General features: G+C 34.1%; 2 protein-coding genes across 6 annotated transcripts; both read right to left on the bottom strand.

Moving 5' to 3' along the window:
• Nucleotides 1-4,900: 4,900 nt before the first annotated feature.
• Nucleotides 4,901-9,231, bottom strand: LOC121267527 (haloacid dehalogenase-like hydrolase domain-containing protein 3). 3 transcript variants are annotated; one of them, XM_041171426.1, is made up of 5 exons: nt 8,989-9,231; nt 8,497-8,535; nt 6,432-6,837; nt 5,897-6,103; nt 4,901-5,470 (listed from the first exon to the last, which is right to left on the bottom strand). In XM_041171426.1, the coding sequence occupies exons 3-5, from the start codon at nt 6,687-6,689 to the stop codon at nt 5,174-5,176; spliced, it is 762 nt and encodes a 253-aa protein (XP_041027360.1). In that variant the 5' UTR covers nt 6,690-6,837; nt 8,497-8,535; nt 8,989-9,231; the 3' UTR covers nt 4,901-5,173. The 3 variants fall into 3 exon arrangements, with proteins under 3 accessions (XP_041027360.1, XP_041027359.1, XP_041027361.1); XM_041171425.1 differs by lacking the exon at nt 8,497-8,535; XM_041171427.1 differs by lacking the exon at nt 8,989-9,231 and having other exon boundaries at nt 8,418-8,535.
• A 1,741-nt stretch (nt 9,232-10,972) lies between these two features.
• Nucleotides 10,973-19,024, bottom strand: LOC121267526 (DNA polymerase eta). 3 transcript variants are annotated; one of them, XM_041171422.1, is made up of 16 exons: nt 18,820-19,023; nt 17,610-17,730; nt 17,418-17,529; nt 17,143-17,313; nt 16,296-16,460; nt 16,107-16,210; nt 15,763-15,882; nt 15,305-15,428; nt 14,583-14,696; nt 14,283-14,498; nt 13,720-13,828; nt 13,499-13,638; nt 13,158-13,230; nt 12,958-13,088; nt 11,732-11,840; nt 10,973-11,593 (listed from the first exon to the last, which is right to left on the bottom strand). In XM_041171422.1, exons 1-16 carry the CDS (start codon nt 18,893-18,895, stop codon nt 11,301-11,303), a joined length of 2,178 nt encoding a protein of 725 aa, XP_041027356.1. In that variant the 5' UTR covers nt 18,896-19,023; the 3' UTR covers nt 10,973-11,300. The 3 variants fall into 3 exon arrangements, with proteins under 3 accessions (XP_041027356.1, XP_041027358.1, XP_041027357.1); XM_041171424.1 differs by having other exon boundaries at nt 17,610-17,677; nt 18,820-18,974; XM_041171423.1 differs by lacking the exon at nt 14,583-14,696 and having other exon boundaries at nt 18,820-19,024.
• Between the last annotated feature and the right edge of the window lie 2,449 nt (nt 19,025-21,473).

Below are 21,473 nucleotides of genomic sequence, written 5' to 3'. Positions count from 1 at the left end.
ATTAATCAATGACCAAATGTTAATATTGCAAATACAATTTCGTCCATTACATATCAATTTGTAGCAAAAATTATGCGTTTAAAGATGCCAAAATCCTAAGTACCTTATACAAAATTGATCATATTGTATTTAACACTATATGATCAAAGTCCATTGCCTCATTTACTACATTTCTCTTGATTTTTAACTAGATTTAGGGCTTCACCATTGCCAACAAGCTCTATTTTTATTGGAAGTTTGGAATCAATGGAAGGAGTTAGTTTGAATTTTAAGTCTTTGCCAGAATAAGCTCTATTTTATTTCACTCCAAAATGAAGAAACAAACAAAGTAGTGATTTAAATTTGCATTCCCTCATCAGTCATCACCCTTTGAAGGGCTGACTTCCTATCTCTTACGATGTATTATTACAATTGATTTTATATTAACAAAAATCAATCAACAAATTCTCTCTAACTGTTGCATTTCATTTACACTTCGAATGACCTTTAATAAAGAGTGTTGCCCCGTTTAAACAATGTTCACCATGTCTAGAAATGATTTAAAGTATGTATGAATTATAAAGCTACTTTCCTTCCAAGATTTATGCCTTGTTTTAACAAATCATATTTCTCTTTCTTTAGAAATTATCGTTTTGAAATACACATATCTTTCTAATGTATATCATAATAATTTATATAAGAAATATGTACATACTCATAATATAAGCAAAACAATGCTTGAAAATATGATGTACTCACTAAGCAGAGCTAGAGTTATAATAAAAGTCTTGGTCCTAGCTTGTAAATACGTAATAAGAAAACAACAAAACTATAACAATACTCTCGAAAACACGTAAATAAGAACTAAACATAAAAGTACTTGGATAACAAAGTAATGTGTTTAAACATGAAAATGAAGAGCATGCGTAGAAAGGAAGATGAAACATAAATAAAATAAAGACTGATCATAAGAGAGGAAGGATAAGCACGAGAAGTGGATGAAAAAAACATTTGAAACGGATTCTTTTCTCTATTGTGGTCACACACATATAGAAATGACCAGTTCATAGAATCGAAGCTGGCCTTCTTTTCGTAAGATGGACCACAACTACTACACATTCGCATTGCTACTTCTCACTCCAGTGGTGAGTTCCTATAGTCCTTGCTCATTACCAATTCGGTAGCCCTCGCACAATTGATTGTCCTTGCTCTACTGTTTCGCAATGTGAATGTGTAGCAATGGGTTCTATTTTGGGCTACTACACACGGTAGCCATTCGGTGGTTCATAGTTTATGGAATTGTAAATATGCGGGCTGGGTCGAGTTAGTCTCTAATGGAGTTTCAGGAGGCATCATTGTTATGTGGGATATGAGGGTTGTGGAAGTAGTAGAGCACTATGTGGGAGAATATATGGTGACTTTTCATTTCAAGAATGTTGTTGATGGTGTTGAATGGGCTTTTGCTGGTGTTTAAGGGTCAAATTCAGATTCTAGTAGGAGTTTATTGTGGGAAGAAATCGCGGGATTTTTTAGTTGGTGGGATCTTCCATGGTATTTTGGAGGGAATTTTAACATTACTCGTTTTCCTTATGAGCGAGTTGGAGACTCAGTTATTTCTAAAGCTATGTTTGAATTTTCAAAACTTATTTTTGAGCTGCAGTTGATTAATTTACCTATGCCAGGAGGTGATTACACATGGTCAAATGGGAGAGCTTGATCTCGTATTGATAGATTTCTGGTCTCAGCATCTTGGGAAGCTCTTTTCCAGAATTAAACCTGAAAAGGTTACATCAAGTAGTTTCTGACCACTATCCTATTATGTTGGACTGTGGGGGCATTGTTAGGGGAAAAATACACTTTAAATTTGAAAATATGTGGTTGAAGGAGGAAGGTTTCGTTGAAAGAGTAAGAAGGTGGTGGGGCTCTTATCACTTTAATGGCACTCCCAGCTTTATCTTGGCAAGAAAATTTAAGGAGCTCAAAAAAGATTTGAAGAAATGGAATGTGGAGACTTTTGGCAATGTTAAAAACATTAGACAATCCCTTATGGAATAGCTGAACAAATTGGAGGATAAGGAGTTTAGGGGTACAATTTCTAGTGAGGAAAAGGAGTTGAAGAAAATGGTACTAGCAGATATTAACAAATTTATGCTTATGGAAGAAATTTCATGGAGACAAAAATCCAGAATTTTATGGCTTAAGGAAGGAGACAAATGTATGAAATTCTTCTATAAAATGGTTAACTCTCATCGTAGAAACAACGCCATGGATGTCCTTCATGTTGGTGACAATGTGATTTGTGACAAGGAGGAGATTGAAGATCATATTGTGAATTTTAATGAGAAACTTTTTCGAAAAGAATTTTCATGGAGGCCTAAGTTAGATGGGCTGGTTTTTTACTCCATTGATCATCTTACTGCAGTTTGGTTATAGAGGCCTTTTGAGGAAGATGAAGTACTTGATGTAGTTAGGGGCATGTCCAAGGATAAGGCTCTGGATCTCGATGGTTTTTCTATGGCTTTTTTTCAAACTTGTTGGGATGTTGTGAAGGATGACATTATGAAATTTTTTGAAAAATTTCATTCATTCAAGAAATTTGAAAAAAGTTTTAATACAAATTTTATAGCTCTTATTCCTAAAAAGGCAGGTGTTGTTGAAATGAGGGATTTTCGCCCTATTAGCTTGGTTAATGGGGTTTATAAGATCATCTCTAAGGTGTTAGCTAACTACCTTTGCTTGGTTTTGTATAAGATTATAACAAAGCCTCAAAATGAATTCGTGAAGGGAAGACAAAACCTTGACTCGATATTAATTGCTCATGAGTGTTTGGAAAGTACAAAAAAGATTGGACAACCTGAAATTTTAGTCAAATTGGATATGGAAAAGGCTTTTGATCATGTCAATTGGGATTTCCTTCTTTACTTGGAAAATTTGGAATTGGGGTACTCGTGGATAAGACATTGCATTTCGACGACCAAGTTCTCTATTTTGGTGAATGGTTCTCCCGCTAATTTTTTCAGCAGCTCCCGTGGATTAAGGGAATGAGACCCATTATCTCCTTTCCTTTTTGTCTAGGCATGGATGCCTTGAGTCATATGATTGAAGTGGCAGTTGAAAGAGATTTTGTGTCGGGCTTCAAGGTGGGAGATGTTTCTAGGGGTTGCATCATAGTTTCTCACATTCTCCTCGCGGATGATACTTTAATTTTCAGTGATGCTAACAAGGATCATCTCCGTGCTTTAAGAGCTTTATTGTTATGTTTTGAAGCTGTCTCCAGGCTTAGAATCAATTTAACTAAGTCTGAAATTGTTCCAGTGGATTCAATTAGCAATATTTATGATTTGGCTAATATTTTGGACTGTAAAGTATCTTCTCTTCCCATGAAATATCTTGGGTTACCTTTGGGGGCTCCTCATAAATCTGTCTATTTGGGATGGGGTGATTGAAAAGATCGAAAGGAGATTAGCTTATTGGAAAAAGCTATTTTGTCCAAAGGGGGAAGAGTTACATTGATTAACAACACCTTATCTAATTTACCCACTTATTACCTCTCTCTTTTCCCTATTCGAGCGGGGGTGGTTAAAAAAAATGGAGAGGATTTTTAAATATTTCGTATGGGATGGTATTGGGGAGGAATGTAAATCTCACTTGGTGAGTTGGAATAAAGTTTGTACTCCGGTGTCTTGTGGAGGTTTGTGTGTGCGGAATTTAAAGCTTTTTAATAAAGCTCTCATTGGAAAGTGGTTTTGGAGGTACAACAATAAGAGAAATGCATTGTGGAGACATATTGTAGATACTAAATATGGAAGGATGTGGGAGAATTGGTGTTCTAATGAAATAAAATGGGTATTTGGGGTGGGATTATGGAAGTCCATTTGGTTGGGATGCGGGGATTTTGTCAAAAACATTAATTTCGAAGTGGGGATTGGGACTAATATTTTCTTTTGGCACGATGTTTGGTGTTGTGATTTACCTCTTAAATTAGCATTTCCTAGTTTTCAGGATTGCTAAAAACAAAGGGACTGTTGTGGCTGATTCATATTTGTTTTCTAACGACATGCTGAATTGGAATAGACATGATAATAAGTCCAAATTTTCTGTGAATTCCTATTATAAGGTGTTAAATAGACATGATAATAAAACATACCCTTGGAAATGCATTTGGAAAGCTAGAGTGCCTAGTAAAGTTGCATTTTTTTGTTGGTTGGGGTCACTAGAGAAAGTTTTAACTTCTGATAATTTGATGAAAAAGAGTTTATATATGATGGATGGGTGCTTCATGTGTAAAGAAAGATAGAGAATCCATTAACCACTTGTTTCTTCATTGTGAAATGGTGACTGCTTTATGGAATGAGTTATTTGCAAGGATAGGCATTGCTTGGGTGATGCTTTTTCATGTGGTGGATTTCTTAGCTAATTGGCAAGGCACTACGGAATGTGGAGGCAATAAAGTTGAGTGGAGGATGATTCCTTCGTGTTTGTTTTGGTGTCTATGGCTTGAGAGAAATGTGAGGTGCTTCGAAGATTGTGAACACACAAGAGGGGAATTTAGGGAGTTTTTCTTTAGCACTTTAAATTTTTGAGTGAACAATATAGTGAAGGATATGAATATTTGTAATGCTTTATTTTAATTCTATTTTGCTTTAGTTTGTATTTATGTGTATTCTCATGTGTGTATTTAGGTTATGCATATTTACTTGGAATAAAATATCTTATTACCTATCGGGGAAAAAAATTATATTGTCTATTTCAAATGGAATAAAAAACGATCATATTCGGATCTAAATAGAGCCTTCACGATTGCTTTTTCTTTTTTATTGGATACCACAAAACAAATACAATGCAGGGCGATTGATTTTAATAATAAAAAAGTAAACTAAGAAAAAAAAAAAAAAAAGGTGGATGAAACTAACTTAGTTGCTGGATATATCATATTTCACCAAGAGGCTACAAAACGTAGAGAACATAAAAAAAAATTTAGTTCTTTTATCATTGAGCTCGTTGACATTAAAAATGTTGGTGTCAATTCCCCCCGGGGAGAAAAAACATCAAATCCCAGGTGTGAAACATGCCACAGAAACCAAGATTTTGGGGACTACAAGGTGGTTGATATTTTTCATCGATGCCTACACGACATGATGGGGAAGAATTCTTACATAGAAACATCAGCATGAATGAGAGAGAAGAAAGCCAGTCAACAGGATGACTTCTCTGAAGTAAGCCAATCTTTAGCTGCCATCAAGTCAGGAAGCACAATGGCACCAGATTTCCTCCATTCCTCAGCATCAGGAGTCTTAAATCTATCCAAGAGTAATGCATGCATCCCCACACTCTTTGCTGGTACATAGTCTTTGCGCATGCTGTCCCCAATATGCAGAACTTCTTCTGGTGCAATATTTCCAGCTCTCTCCAGTGCAATCTCGTAAATCTTCGGGTCAGGTTTCTCTACACCTTCGAGACCAGAGAACACACCAAAGTCCCATTCAGATCCCTGAACAGCACATTAGACTTGACAGTATCAGCATTTCTAGTTGAGCTTACACACACATGCATGCGTTCGTCAATATTAAAAGAATAGGCTTACATATACATCTCACACGTCTGCATACAGATACATGTGTGGAAAATGACAACCAGCAAAATATAGCATTCTGATAATGTTATATATCATGAGAAACTAGTTTGGTGTTTTAAAGTCAGAACAAGTCAGCAAGTCAGCAATTCCATCATACTAAATGTAAATGTGGCTATGTACAAATGTGTGTTTCAATGACGATCAGCTGCATGTGAAATATTACCAGCCGATAGATTTTCATTTCAAACTAAATCCAATGAGTTACCCACTTTAATCTGAACCAATTCAGATAAGCTAAATACGAATTCGGGAGCCAGAATCTCAAAAGAATAATTTATCTACCTGGTTCAGATTCAAGGCTGGAAGAATTACATCCCGATACCGGTACTCCGCATTACTTATAATCCCCACTTTAAGCCCCTGCTCGTGCACCCAACTTAGAAATGGTTGGGAGTCTGGAAAGACAGTATAAGGAGCAGATGAACCGAATGATGAATAAATGCGTCGGAACACCTTCTCAAATGTCTCCTCGTCATAGTCATATCCAGCCTGCAGCCAAAAGAATATTCCCATTATAACTTTCTCATAGAGAAATCATACAGAAGTACATCGTGTAAAATTCTAAGCAAAAAACATTTTTTTTTTCACTTTCAGTTTCATCATTCTTGCTCCACCTTACATTAGTTCAAGGAGATTAGCTTTTATCACTAGTATAAGTCAAAAGTTCTTGATTATCAAATTCCAATAATCCACTTGCCTTTTTGAAGCATAATGTATGTAGCGCCATAACATTATGTAATATACAATGATTAGGAACAAAGTAGTTATCATTACAAGCCATGCCTACGTATATACCAGCCATGTCAAATTTGCTTACCCTGGTAAATGAATCTCTCACACAAATTTTCCACCACTCTATGTTGGGCATTTTCGTGGTATACCCAAAACAAGGATTCTTTCTGGCCATGTCTTTATATGCAAATTTGAAGCCCTCATGCACACGTTTGTAATCAGGGCATGGCAGCCCAACAGATTTGGCTGCCATGCAGTAGTAGTCACCGAGCTCCCCTTTGTAAGCTATCAAAGTACCAGTAACATCCACAGTAATACAACGTAATTTTGACAATATCGACATTGTAGCAGCAACTGCAAAGCAGATTCTTGGAAATAGAATGACCTTGAAAATTTGCTTTCAATGCATTCAGTGTAGCACTATTTCAAACAGTGTAAAGGATGACTGACACCTAGGGATCACCCACCTCCTTCAGCAGTTTGTGCAATCCCTGCATTAACAAGATTTACATTTAGGTATCATTGAAATAAAATCCAACTAGGTCAGTGTAAATGCAAAGGAATTTGCTATGATTTATTCAATTAAATCGCTCGGCATCAGTGACAAATTTTTTTTGATAAGTAGCATCAGTGACAAATTGGATATGAGGCTAAGGCTTCAGCACCAAATCATGGGATCTTGGTAAGCAAGCATTTTCTTTTCAAGATTTTAATTGCCCTTCCTCTATTATTTTAGTATGGATGACATATGATGAAAGTTTTCTTTGACTAAGTAGCTTTTTTTTTTTTTTTTTTTGACCAAGCAGCTCAATGACTTCGAATCAAAAGATATGGCGGGAGAAAAGATAGGCTGCACTAATATCCTCCTATTTCTTCACTAATCATAAGCTCTAAAATCGTCTTTTTAAATCTTTTGGTTTAAACCTTAATTTACAGTATGTTACATTATTTAGATATAGCCTTTATCTAGTATTTAGAAGCATGGACACCAGGCAGTAGCATAAATTTGCAGCTCCTCAAAGTTGGTCCTAACAGGATCCCTCATCTGTGGTGGGTTGGTTAATCTCTTTCTTTTCATCAACCAGTTCACCAAGTTGCCATTTTAGTCCCCAGTTGATTCGCAAACAGTCTCATTTAGCTAAAGAGCAAGTCATATAAAACAGCTATGGATAGAAATATAACTCATCTGTGTAAAATGCTGTTATTTATCCCCATATACAGGATCAGTCTAATTCACCTAGACACGTAAGACTGAAACACATACGCATTTCAACAATGTCCCCTCGTCTAAGTCATCTGTGAACCTTCGGTTTCTAAACTACCAAGAAAGTGAAATCAAATGAAAAATGAGAGAAGGTTTAAGACTATGTTGTTCTGACTAATTATGAATACATAGTCCACATAACAAGAAGAATTATGCAAAAAGAAAGAAAGGACATCAACTAGGAAAGATTTTTTTTTTATAGGTAATAAGCAATTGTTTCTTTCTGCTTTAAAGAGTTCTCCAATCAGTTTCTTTCTTTCATTTATTACCTTTTCCACGCATCTTGAAAGAGCCTTTTATTTTCAACCCAGCTTTTTCTAACCCTTCTGATCTTTCTCATATTCTCTACCTAGGAATGCTACTTAATTGAGATGAATTTAACACGTATACATGTTTGTCCTTATTGCTACTATGCAACTAATCAGTAGTCAATTAAAAACTAAACCTCACTATCTTCAGAACTACATCAAATATCTCCCCAATGCATCTTTGTTCAAAGCATAAGAACTTTATCAAAGTTCCTTCAAGTACACATGGCTTTCACCAAGACCATTTGCTTTCGCTCAAGCAGTTAAAGTGTTCAGTAAAGGGTAGGGAATTTCAACCTCAAGTAGCTCTGACACTTTATGTCTTCTCATTCATCACAAACCAGAGATAACATCGATATGCAGAAAGAGAAGCACACAAAGATGAAAGTAGAAGCATGATAAGATTAAAATAGTAGAAATCGAATACCTCTCTGAACAACTACTGAAAAAAAAAAAAAACGTCACCTAGGTAAATTATTTCCTACGAACGAACTCTAACCTTTGAATACCAAACTGTCACGACTTTATAGATAGATTTAAAGAATTGTTAAGTATAATCCAGGATCAATTTGACTCACATCAATAACAAGACCTAGCAAATTCGACCATCACCGAATCTGTTGAACACAAATAGCACACATCCAACACAGAAGATCCTTAGAAAACATCGGATCTTAGTCAAATAAATTAAAAATGACCATCAACTTCCGTCAAAAACCATATCAGCAAATATCATCAGAAGTTCAATTTAATATTAAAAAAAAATCGAAACTTGCTAAATAATGTAGATACCACGGTTCATTTCTTTCCGGGTTTACCAACAGTACGAATAAAAACGAAAAGGCAGCCATTAAGGCATTAAGCAGACCACAAGATTCAGACAAGAAACTCGTAAAAGAAATGTACCATCATCAACCGAAATGGGAAGGGGAGGGAGAGAGAGAGAGAGAGAGAGAGAGAGAGTGTGTGTGTGTGTGTGTGTATTTTGATTGTGAGATCTGATAGTGGCTGTTTTGACTAAAAGTGACAAAAACGAAAAAATTGCAAATTTTGAGGATTTCGGAACATACCCAGAAAATGCAATGGACGAGACTTTGAGTTGCATCATAGAAATCGAACGTATTGTGTGTTAGCTTCAGCTCAAAACTCATGGGACCGAAAGGGAAAAGGCTTATTCTATATAGAGGTACGAGAGGGGGGGAAAGAACAAATCTTTAGCCAGAACGACCGAGCATTAACCTGATTTCCTTGATTACCACGCATGGGAAACGCAGTTTTTGGCTTAAATTATATGGGCGTCCCTGGATTTTGGTGTAAGCTTTTGACATTCTGTTATCCTCTTTTTGCTTTTTCTGTAATTCCCCTTCCTCACTTTTAAAATTGCATTTTAACTCTTGATATATATATATTTTTTTAATTTTTATGAAGGGGTAGGGGTTTGTAATCTAGATGAAAAATCGAGTGATATGTCATCAGGTCTTTGACAACCCCTATAAGATCTTAAAATAGAATCTCCTATTCACTTTCCATTTAATCCTTACAGTAAATCCATACATTAATGATTTATGAAGCTCTAAAATTAATGACAATTTACTTTAAATGGTAGACAGCCATATAAAATTTGATACTCCAATTAAAAGAAATTCAATATTTTTATAATACGAGTAAAAACTCATGTTCATATAATACCTCAGCTGACGTTTAGATAAGGAATTTCAACTAGTTTTATTTTATTTAATTACTTCAAGACAAGTACATTTTTTTTTTCTATTTTCTTTCTTGGAACAACAAAAAGATTAAATGCAAATTGAAATGAAGATTTGAAGGAAACGTGTTATTTTTAATTTGCGTGTCTTTTTATGAAGACGTGTTCTAAATGACTGAAAATCATCATTATTGTATTTGATATGTAAAATTAAATTCATTTCTAAAACATTAATATTCTCTATGACACTCAACTCTTTTATTTTTGTCTGATCATATTGATTTGAACAAATCAATCCTTTATAATCCTTTTAACCTGGTAGTTGTTGGGAACAGGCTAAATAAATACACAAAAAATGAAGGGTGCCAATGCAAAGCAATGAAAGCGTATGGAATTTGAAAACCTTGGAAGCACCAAAATCTGTGGACTATTGCCTCTGGTTTTATTGACTGGAAACGGTGTCCGGCTTTTATAAAAGATTATTAAAATTCAAATCTGCCAAATTTCCGTACGAGATCAGCTTCGGCCTCTCAGTATGCTGAGTAATATTATATACAGTTGTAGAATGTATAAATATTATATAATCGTTTTTAAAAAGAGTAAAATTTATTATTAAAAAATTATTATATTTTATGTAGACTCCATATTTATTTATTTTTTTCAAAGATATTACACGTTACTTGTACTTTCCACGGCTATAAATATTATTTTTCATATAAGTAACACATTTTAAATATGGAAGGATAAAATTTAAGATGAAAAACAACATTTCTCTTTTACTTGCATACTATGGATTGGATTTTGTATCCCCAAATGGAGAACAGTTTAGTAGTTTTGGTGTGTCTGCAGAATAACAATATGCATCCCTGTTGAATAAAGCTAGATATAGTTATAGAATAAATCTTTACAAACTCCTCACACTCCACACTCTATATTTTTTAATTTTTATTATTATTTTCTTTTATCAAATATTTATTATATGAATAATGAATAGAAAATTTGAAATAATTTAAAAAAATAAACTCAAAAAAAATTTAAAAAAAAATATTAAAAAATTTAAAAATTTAAAAAAATATAGAGTGCAGATTACTGGAGGTTGTATAGCAAAACTCTTATATAAGTCATATTTATTCACTTTTTTAAAATGAGTACACTATACTTACGCATTCTATATTTGTAAATATCATTTATCATCCCTGTTAACGTGAGGATAGGAGCCTATACTAGATTAAAGCATCACCAGAACATGTCCCAGACCATTCTAAAGAATAAAGGCCTCGTTTGGTTACACAGATGAATAAATAGGCTATGACATAAGAACAGGTTCAATGGCAATTAGTCCATAAACATAAACATAACCATTGATCATCACATTAATAACTTAACTAAAATAAATTTACATTAACCTTTTCAGTATGTCAGCTCTCACTTTCCCACAATCACTTTCTAGACTGGATACTAAACTGAACTCGAATTAGCTTCTTTCCATAAAAGCCATAGGAAGAATAATAAAATTGCATATGTACACACAAAGCACTTCCAGGACTAGCTTTCAATAGGTTTCCTAAGCCTTAACCATTGAAAATTCCAACTATGCTGTATATCAACAAATTCCAGCATCGCCATCTTTCTTTGAGCTTGAAAGAGATAACACACCCATCTACATCATTTGGTACTTCATCTATTTTTGGCTGGAAAGAAATAATGAGCAATACTAGAACCCCTTTTAACTACATTAGGTCGCTTATGAGGCCTGAGCCAGGCCCGGACTTCTTCCTGGATTTCTGGTGGTAACTCATCAACCACCGAGGGGTCAATCTCATCAGTTTTGTGGCCCCATGCTTCCCTTTCTTGTTCAATATGAGCCAAACTAGACCTACCAGTGTTAGTCCCGGTCTCTTCAATAAGTCTTTCTTTTAGCAGTTCATCTTGATTTGGTTCCAAACAGACACTACCAGTAGACTGAAAGCCTGAAGTATTCCTCAAATGTGAGAGAGAGCGAGGGTTTAGAATGAGAATGCAGAAAGAAATACATCTAAATGAGGGTTTAGAATTTTTTTTTTTTTATATATATATATATATAAGGAAAAGAGGGATAAGAAAATAACCGTCAGATGATGCTGCTTTAACATCTCGGATGGCTTCAATATGCTCCTGTTTCTTTGAAGACCAACTGGGGTCACAATTCTTAAAGAACTTCAAGATTGAAACTGTTCCCTGTCACAACATATTTAAGAAACAAGTCAACACCCATTTTCTAAAAGCCAAACATTAATCAGCATTGGGTGGATTGAATAGAATAAAAACACAACTGCAGTTATGGCTCTGGGATCAACTTATGATTAGACGAAAAAGTTGGAAGCTTATATTTTTCTGTCTTTTTTGGACTTTAGGTTGTAGCTAGCAAGTCCACAAGTGGCCTCTTTTCAATAATCCCTGCATACTTGAAAGGTGTGCTTCTTTTATTTTCCTGCTAACAACATCCGTTTATATTACTTCTCTGAAAGAATATTATCATTGGTGATTAATAAGGAATCTTTGTCCCAAATGAAAGTGGTAGTAACTTGTACGTGCCAAATCAAGTATTTTCCTGATCTAAACTGCCACGTTTAAACTCAAGTTTCGTTAAATATCAATCCTATGTACAAATTATTGTCAAAATTCTCATCCTAGTCTAATTTTTTTATCAAAATTAAATTAAACACAAAAAGAACACATTTATTTGAGTTTTCGCAACTTCCTTTTGTTAAAAGAATTTTCCAGTTACAAGTGAAATTTTTTTGGCAAGCTGTGATTGCAATAAATAGAATTAAATAGAAAAGAAAAGGCCTCAGAAGCACAATGATTGAGAAAGTAACGTCTATAATTATAACATACTCAAACATGTGCATTCCAACAGAATTGTTACATTACAAAAAAGTCTCATATAGGATCAAAAAATTGCTGGAACATAACAGAATGAACCTTATAAACTAGGATCAAAGAGAGAAGAAGAGAAACAAGTAACAATGAGAAAGAAATTGCATCAATTTGAAAAAAAAAAAAAAGATGCAAATACAAAAGAACTTAAGCAGCTTTGTGCTCCCTAGTGAACGAGAAAGGGCAGCTTCCACAGAGGCACAAAGTCTGGGCCAGTAGTTTGGTCCAACAGATTACTAGCCAACCAAGGACACTAGACATAGTTTTAGTCCTGGTTATTAAATACCTTTTGTTAAATTTTTCACAGCAAAGTGTTTTTTTACTCAAGGTGCAACAACATGATCCTCGTGAGAGGATTCTGTGAAAGATGTACAGTTAGCAGTGCAAAAGAGATTATGGAAGTATGCCTGCGGACCTTATCTTTTGATGTTTTTCTTTTCTGCACAGCTCGATCCAAACTAATCGTGGAATATTTAATCTGAGATTCTTCCCCAGAGAATTCTCTTTGTTGCTCATTTCCATCCATCTCCGGATAGCTTTCACCTCCTGGACAAATACCCCGCCTTTATCATGGATGGGATAAGGAAAATTAAAGAAGTAAATGAGGAAATCTACCTGAAGGCAGCAATGGTGAAATTTCATGGGCAACACCATTTTGTGTATGTTGTGGTGACAAACAGGATGGATCCTGCCCATGAAAAACCTGGAATTGCCAAAATTGTCATTCAAGAATCAAGACTCGCATCAACCTTCATTAATATCACAAAGCACGATTTAAAAAGAAGGCTAAATTTCTGCCCAAACTCGATTAGCTGTTAAAGCCAATTAAAATGTGAGCACACAAGCTAAATATGCAAGAGCTGGTGTATAAATATCTCAGGTTCCAAGATTCTCGTATAACATATTAATAATCATGGAATCAGTTCAACAGAGAATTATTCGGCCTATTGTAAAACCTGGTCTTTCCATGTATTCTCTTTGTCTCGCTGTTGACCCTGGCTAGTGACAGCATAATTGAACTTGTTTTTTTCTCCAGAAAACTCGGGGAACTCAATCCGTGGCTCAGTTAAATTCAAGCCCGAGTAGCTTTCACTTCCTGACAAATAAAAGCCTTATTAGATGGATGGGAATACGAGGAAAATAAGAATATTCAGGAAGCACATTTGAAACCATATACCTGAGGGTGAAGATAGTGCAGCATCTTGGATGAAGTTATCCTGTGACTGCTTTGATGAAGAGCAGTAAAGGTTTTGGCCAGGAAAGTATTTTGTGATCGAACTTGTCCCCTAGCAAAAATATATTTCCATCAAAATGATACATAGTTCAGGACCAGAAAATACATAGTAATCTGATGAGCATAACATTTATTTCAGCAGCTGATTTATTAATTTAGTTGGAAACTGCTTTATTTCTTATACTTCTTAATGGTTCAATCTTAAGAAGCATGTACGATAGCGACAACTAATTCACGACATGCTAAACATATGTTAGTTATGCATATTGAAAGAAAAGAATAGCATCATATTATCCGTATCTGATAAATCCTAGGAAGGTCTGATCACCAAGCAAACTGAGGATGACACCCCTCTCAAAGTTTTATAGCTAACCTCCCAAGGGAAAAAATTAGACCAGAAAGACCCAGAAATTATAGTACAAGTTCAGAGAAGGTATAAAAGAGCTTTGAAAGCTAAAATCCAAGGAGAAGTTAGTTTTGAAAAATAAAATCCAAGTAAAACTTACAGAAGGAATTGCAACAATTTTACTCGCTGAAACAGAAAGTGCTGTTATACCCCAACCATTGTATTGACTTCCTTGAGTCTTAGACTTGTATGAATCCACATATTCACGTAATCCAGCTTGAAATAAGTTCCGTGCATCTTCTTGAATCTTGGCAGTCCCATACCTTAGGGGACAAGACTTGGAAGGAAACTTCGTATATGAATCAGAGTCACCAGACTGAAGGATAACTCATAATCAGAAAAGAGAAGAGTGAGTATATACCAAATCTACCATCCAGATTGATTAGAGGAAAATAAGTACTTTGTAAGCTCTAGCATGAAGAGTCAGAGTGTGAGCAATCCGTTTATTTTGGTCCAAGTCCGAGCAAAGACGTTCACTCAGTTCTTCACAAAGTTCATTGAGCCAGTGTTGAACCTAGAGGATAAGCGACAGGACTGTAAGAGAAAAATTTGTTGAGTTGAATTTCTGCATTAAAGATTGATCTCTCCCTCAACTGATGGTCCTTTCTAATAGCCAAAAATAGCAATGATTCTTTCTAGTATGCAAAACCAGTGAGCATATTAGTATGAAGAGTAAGTACATTGCAGAATTGAAATTAAATAGTGAAGCATTTGCAACTTTTGATAATTAGGGGAAATTGCCAATTCGATATTCCCACTAAATTTTGAATGCGAAGCATTTGATACCATTTTTTTATTATATATATATATATATATGAACCTTAATTTCTGCTATTTAAGCACATGATCATTTGATAATGTGGCAAGCATGCAAACTCCAGATTTAAGGATAATACAATTTGGCAAAATTTGACGGTGCAATTATATAGTAATTGGTTTGGTAGCTTACAGGTTTAATTTTCCAAAGTCAGAATTTAGGGGACCTACATGTAGGGATCTGGTGGTTATTTGAGTAAGACGACTGCTCTAATCAATAACATTTAATGACTGGACTATGGGATGACAAGATCATAAAGCATAAGGAACAGAATGACTTGATCTGGTTAGAAAAACAATTCTTACAGCTGCAATCGTCTTCAGTGCCCGAGGACCAGGAAATGTCTTTCCAGAACCATGGCTCTTGGGAAGAAGTCGCCCCTGAACTTCTTCCCCACTGACTCCTCTTGCAATATTCCATAACCAAGTACTGGAATGCATGTATAAAGTAGAATATCGAGGAGTACATTTGGGAAATTGTTAGATAAATAAGCTAATGGATAACCAACAGCAACTAACAAAGAGAAAGGACCTTTCTACGGTATTTAGAAAGATAATTTAGAAAAGTCTGAGATAATTTAAAACATAATCATTATTGCCTGGGAAATCACAATATTTCCTTCATATTTAAAGAAACTTTTAGGACGGTAGTTATTTCTGGAGTAAAAACCAAAATAAAATATAAAAAAACATTGAATAGAAAAGCCAACTATAATTGCAAGGTTCAAAACATTAAGAGCTATTTTTCAAGAATAGGTAATGACCCAGTATTGATGCCGTAATTCTCTTGTAGCTTCTCCTCTGAAAACTGCAACAGCTCTCCAACAGTGTTCACACCCAAATCACTTTGTAAAGAACTCCCAAGCTTTCCTCCAAGCTGTTTCCTGAAAACCATGTTTTCTTTGGCAGTAAGCACTGCAGTTCACAGAACTTACCAGCAGCACAATTTTGAACAGAGAGAAGAATACAAAAAAATACAAAAAATATATTTCCACTTATCTTTCCTTTTTGCAGCTAAGTAGCAAAATGACAGTCAGCTAATGTATACAGCAATATGATTTGCATCTCTAACTCAAGATAGAAGTATAAAATTGAAACAAAAACTCACATTTTCTTAATTGGCAGGGATTCGAGTAATCCTTTGACAGATGATAGGGGCACAACAGTTTGTTGTGCAGGTTTATTCATAGCACTTGCAAGTTTGGCCAGCATCTGCTAACAAAGTCATAGCTAAACTAATGACAAAAAAATTCATCTGTTCTGTTAAGGAAGATTTTAAAAATTGACCGCTACCTACCTTATTATGAGCAATCCCAGCAGAACAAGTAAATTCAGTCTCCCTCAACACCTGCATCCTAAGTTCTGCAACAATCATGGCCCCACAAGCTAATAGTTTATCGCGGTGATCAGCATCACTCCTACAAAGCCACTCCCTCACAAATTCCTTGGCATCACTTCCTTCCTGAGTTTTAAAATCCATTTCAGACTAACGATTGAAGCTGATACAAATGCAGCAAGTTCAGAAGTAAGTGACTCACCCTATGATTAAGAGGAAACCTGAATATATTTCTTTTGGAGGAAAAATAACCTCAATATGATACTTTCCAGGTATTAAATAAAAACTAGAATTCTGATGAAAATCACCAAATTGAGAGAATAGGCAAGTTTTGGCCTTTGGGGAGAACCCACAGTTATACCTTTAACCCATTACCCATGTCTCATATCCTTTTGAACTTGAGAAATACATTTATAATCAAGTATCACCCTATGAAAGAAATCCAGATTCTGCAAATTGTTAAACACAACCTCCACCCCTCCCCTTTCTCTCCCCATCTCCCAAACGCAAATGTCTAGGAATAGTAATCTAGACCACATCATGATCAAATTTACTTTGAAATTTCTAAAATGTCAAGTAGAGGTTAATTCTAGACACTCTCTTCAATATAGACAAAAGATATTGAATGGAGGAAGATAAGGAGGGCCATGCTGGATAAAAGCTTCCAGAAAATTATATTTAACTAAGATCTGAATTGACATCCTCACATCATCAATGTTGACCAATACACAGAATGAATTCTCATGATCATTGAAATAATGAGTATAAGGTGATCAGGATCAGGAGATCTCAATGCACTGTCTCTGACCTCAGTATTAAGCCCCAAAATGTGTGATTTAACAGCTTCTTCATCAATTACTTCCAAGCTCTCCGGAGGAGTTTCTGCTAACATTGTTTCTGCCGCCTCAGTAAGGTCAAGATACACTTCATCAATAGAAGCCCTCTCACATCGACCCGTCCTTGCAAGAACAGAAACCACCTGAAAATTTTATTTAAAAACGCCACAAGTCCAAATTTTCAATTGTCAATTGAGTATAAATGAACAAAAAAAAGCTATCAGTAATGCCTTTTGAATATACAGACCTCTGAACCTGCATTGCGGTAAGTGTTAAGATCAGCTTTACCCCGTGCAATAGGAACTTGGACCAGCTGAATTGGTGGACAGACTTTCTTTGCCTCATCACCACGCATTGAACTGATAATCATGCATTACATTTTTAGAGTCTATTGGCTCCTAAAGAAAATCTTTTTAGAAAATATCCAGATTATTCTTACCGTTTCACACCATATTTACGGGCCTCGTAGCTAACTGCAATCAAGCCCCCACCTTTCCAAGAGTTGTACTGTACAACAGCAGTAGGTAAACCCCTTAAGTCTGGCTGTTTCCGCTGCTCGACTACAAATATTAACATAAAACAGTTGGATGGGGTAAAATTATGATCTCTGACATTACTAACAGGAGATAACCAGCAGAGGACATCCATGTTCAATTTTGTACACAGGAAAGAGGATACTCAAAGCACTGATGACAGGGTATCATACCAACAGGCCTCCCAGCATAACATGAAAGAAGTATAAGTGGAACAATAAAGAGAAATTAATGTCCAGATCATTTAAATGAAATCATCGACCATCTTTGACTTGGTAAATGTTTGCTATCCAGTGTGTCACATCAACCTAACAAGGAAAATCTAAGGTTCAAAAGTACGGAATTAGCATTGCTTATCTCAAAATTTACAAGTCAAAGTTTCAGAAATCAACAGCAAGCATCACCAAATAGACCCTTTATGCCTTCCATCTGTATATGCACAAATGGCAGCAACGTAGGTCCCATAGTGTTCAAACACCAAGCCATTCCGATGAAATAGAACTTGCACACCTTCTTATGGTGCAAAAGAGTATGTAACAATACCACATGAGCACAACCCATATAGAATTTTAGGCCAAAACTTTTCAGAGGTTTTCATATACTTCTCTAAGTCTGTTACCTTCACCACATCTGATCATCTCTATTCAACCTCCAAAGCATCTTAAAACAACACTCAATAACAATTTCATATCTGCCCAAGTTCAAAACTTAAAACCAGCCTTCTCCTGTGTATTCAAGTATGAATTCCCCACTTTTATATACTTATTTCAAATGCAAAAGAAAAACCCAAACAGTCTTGGGCACTCATCAAACACATCAAACATGTGTATAAATATTTAGGTTCATTTTTTAGGGAAAATCGTACAAGTCAAGAAGTTTTCCTTTTCTAATTCCTGCTCTATATATATATCTTAAAAAAATTACACCTGGAATTGGTCAGAAATTCGATGTCAACCACCTTACATTGAAATACAACATAAAATCTCAAATGGGTATCAATATACCTTGACCATCACATTTCATTTTCAAACTCCAGTATTAGCCCCAAATCATACACATAAACATACATATTTATACGAGAGGGACAGAGACAGAGACAGAGACAGAGTCACAAACCCTGAACATAGAAGCAGTCCATGTCGACGTGAGCGATGATTCTGGTGTCGGATGATTCCGGTTTGGCCACTGGCATTTCTTTTTCTACATTATTTTCTCCTTTCTTTTCTTTTCCCTCCAAATTCTCGCGCAGGATCCAGAACACCCTGTGAGAAGTGGCAAGGGGATTGAGCGTAATTTAGCATAGACAAAGGTTACTTATCTAAAGTAAACCGAGAGTGTTGGTTACGCGTTTCTACCCGTGGAAGTAAACCTTTTTTTTTTTTCCTTTTTCCCGTCAATTTAAATCTCATAATATCAAAAATCAAAATGATTAATTTCTAACTAAGATTATCGTTTTTGACAATTTATTCCCTCTATCTATATTTATCTCTCAAGATTATCTTATCATATGTTTTATGTTTTATTTTATGGATCTAAAGTTTTAAATCATTATATTAGAAAAATCATTATATTAAAAAATGGTTGGGTTCTTATCATTTTTCAAAAAGATAAATTTAGAAAGAGTGTAGGAGAAGTTTTAAATTTCGTTTAGTTATACAGATGAAATGAAAAATATACGAATAATAGTTAGATGAGTTTTGCTACACAACATCCACCACACTCCACACTCCACATTTTTTAAAATTTTTAAATTTTTAAATTTTTAAATTTTTAAATATTTTTTTTAATTTTTTTAGTTTATTCTTTTTAAATTATTTTAAATTTTCTATTCATTATTCATATAATAAATATTTGATAAAAAAAATTAAAAAAAATTAAAAAAATATATAGAGTGTGAAGTGTGGGGAGGTTGTGAAGATTTATTCTTTGTACAAGAGTAATCCCAAATAGATAAACTACATATAAATCCTTGTAAAAAAGTGAACTCCACTTTAAGAAATGTAAAAAAAAATTTATTAGTGGAATCCATTTTTTACAAAAAATTATATAGGGCTTGTATCTACTAGCAGTACTCATTATTTTTGTTTTGAGATTTAAAAAAATTGAATTATTTTTTATACTTTATTTAGAAGTTTGAAAAAATTATAATGATTAAATTAAAAAAATTGACAAGTTGAGAATTTAAAATTGAAAAGTATTTATGTTTAAATGATATTTCAATGTTAAGATAAGATGAGATAGAACGAAACCATCTGTAAAACCAAATATGACTCCAGTTAATGGGCATCTATTATTATTTGTTTAGCTTTTTAAATCATTTCTGAGTAATTCTACATATAATCGTTAAGTGCGTAAATGTCGCGTAATTACTTTGAAAAAGAGTGGGATTCACTATTAAAAAATTAATTTTTTTTATGTGAATCTCATATTTTATTTATTTTTTTCAAAACGATTATGCGATAATTACATAATTCAAGATTACAAATATCTTTTCTCTGACTTTTTTATTATGCCACATCAGCCTTTTATCTTAATGAAATTTAACATTTATTCATTTAAATAACATCGGTATTGTTTGGATTCGAAGATAAGTTGAGATGAGTTGAGATGGGTTGTGAATAATAGTGAGATGGGTTGTGAATAGTAATGAGATTTGTGAGTTAAAATTGTTGAATAGTAGTGAATAGTAATGAGATGAGTTGAGATGAATTGAAATAGATTGTGAATACAAACGAGGCCGAAGTCTTCCAGTTCCAACCGTTTTATGATTGTTAACTTTTTTAATGACTAATTAATCTTTTTTAATAGCTACCTACTCTTTTCTAATGGCAAGTTGCAACCAAAAGGACTATTCGGTTTCTACTTTAATTGTAGTTGCCATGCCAACTCACCACCTCTTGCTCTTTTCATAAATCTCATAAATCTCATCCATATCAAAACTTAGGAGATGTTGGTGAATTGAAATGAGTTGAGAATATCTTATCATATTTCAAAATTTTTTATAATTTCATTCTCAAATATCATTTAAATAAAAATATTTTTTAATTTTAAATGTTCAACTTTTAATTCTAATCATTATCTAATTATTACAAATTTTTCAAACTACTAAACAAAAGACAAAAATAATACAATTTTTTCAAATTTTAAAATAAAAATTATATTCAAATAATTTTTTAACCTTATAGTATTTTTATTTAATTTTTTTCTCATTCCTTTCTCAAAACCTAATAGGACAATGCTAGGAGGATTGAAAATGGTGCCTCCCATTATACCGATAAGTGCAATTGCTCTTTTTTTTTTTTTCTCTCAAATATTTTTTAATCATCTTTAAGCATTTTAAAAAATATACACATTCACTAATAATCACTTCCTCCGTTACGAAAAAATACAAAATCGATCAAGTTGTGGGCACCCCTTTCGGTCTCCTATCATTTTTCAAACTCAATAAAATATCTTAATCCAAATCATCTCACTAACATTCACAAAATTCTTACCTCATTTCATTACCTAAACATGTCCATGTTTGGACCCTTAGACGAGATGAGACGGTCTCAACTCATCATAAAACTTTTCATAATTCGCTTCCCAAATATCATTAAAACACAAAACACTTGTTAATTTCAAATCTTCAACTTTTTCATTACCTAATCATTACAAAATTTTCAAACTTCCAAACAAAACACAAAAAAATAATACAATTTTTTCAAATTTCAAAACAAAAATAATATTAAAATAATTTTTAAATTTTATAATATTTTTATTCAATTTCT

Source organism: Juglans microcarpa x Juglans regia, chromosome 5S, assembly GCF_004785595.1.
Source record: "Juglans microcarpa x Juglans regia isolate MS1-56 chromosome 5S, Jm3101_v1.0, whole genome shotgun sequence".
Taxonomy (NCBI): domain Eukaryota; kingdom Viridiplantae; phylum Streptophyta; class Magnoliopsida; order Fagales; family Juglandaceae; genus Juglans; species Juglans microcarpa x Juglans regia.
The sequence above is the reverse complement of the archived record's forward strand: the minus strand, read 5'-3'. Positions and strand labels throughout refer to the sequence as shown.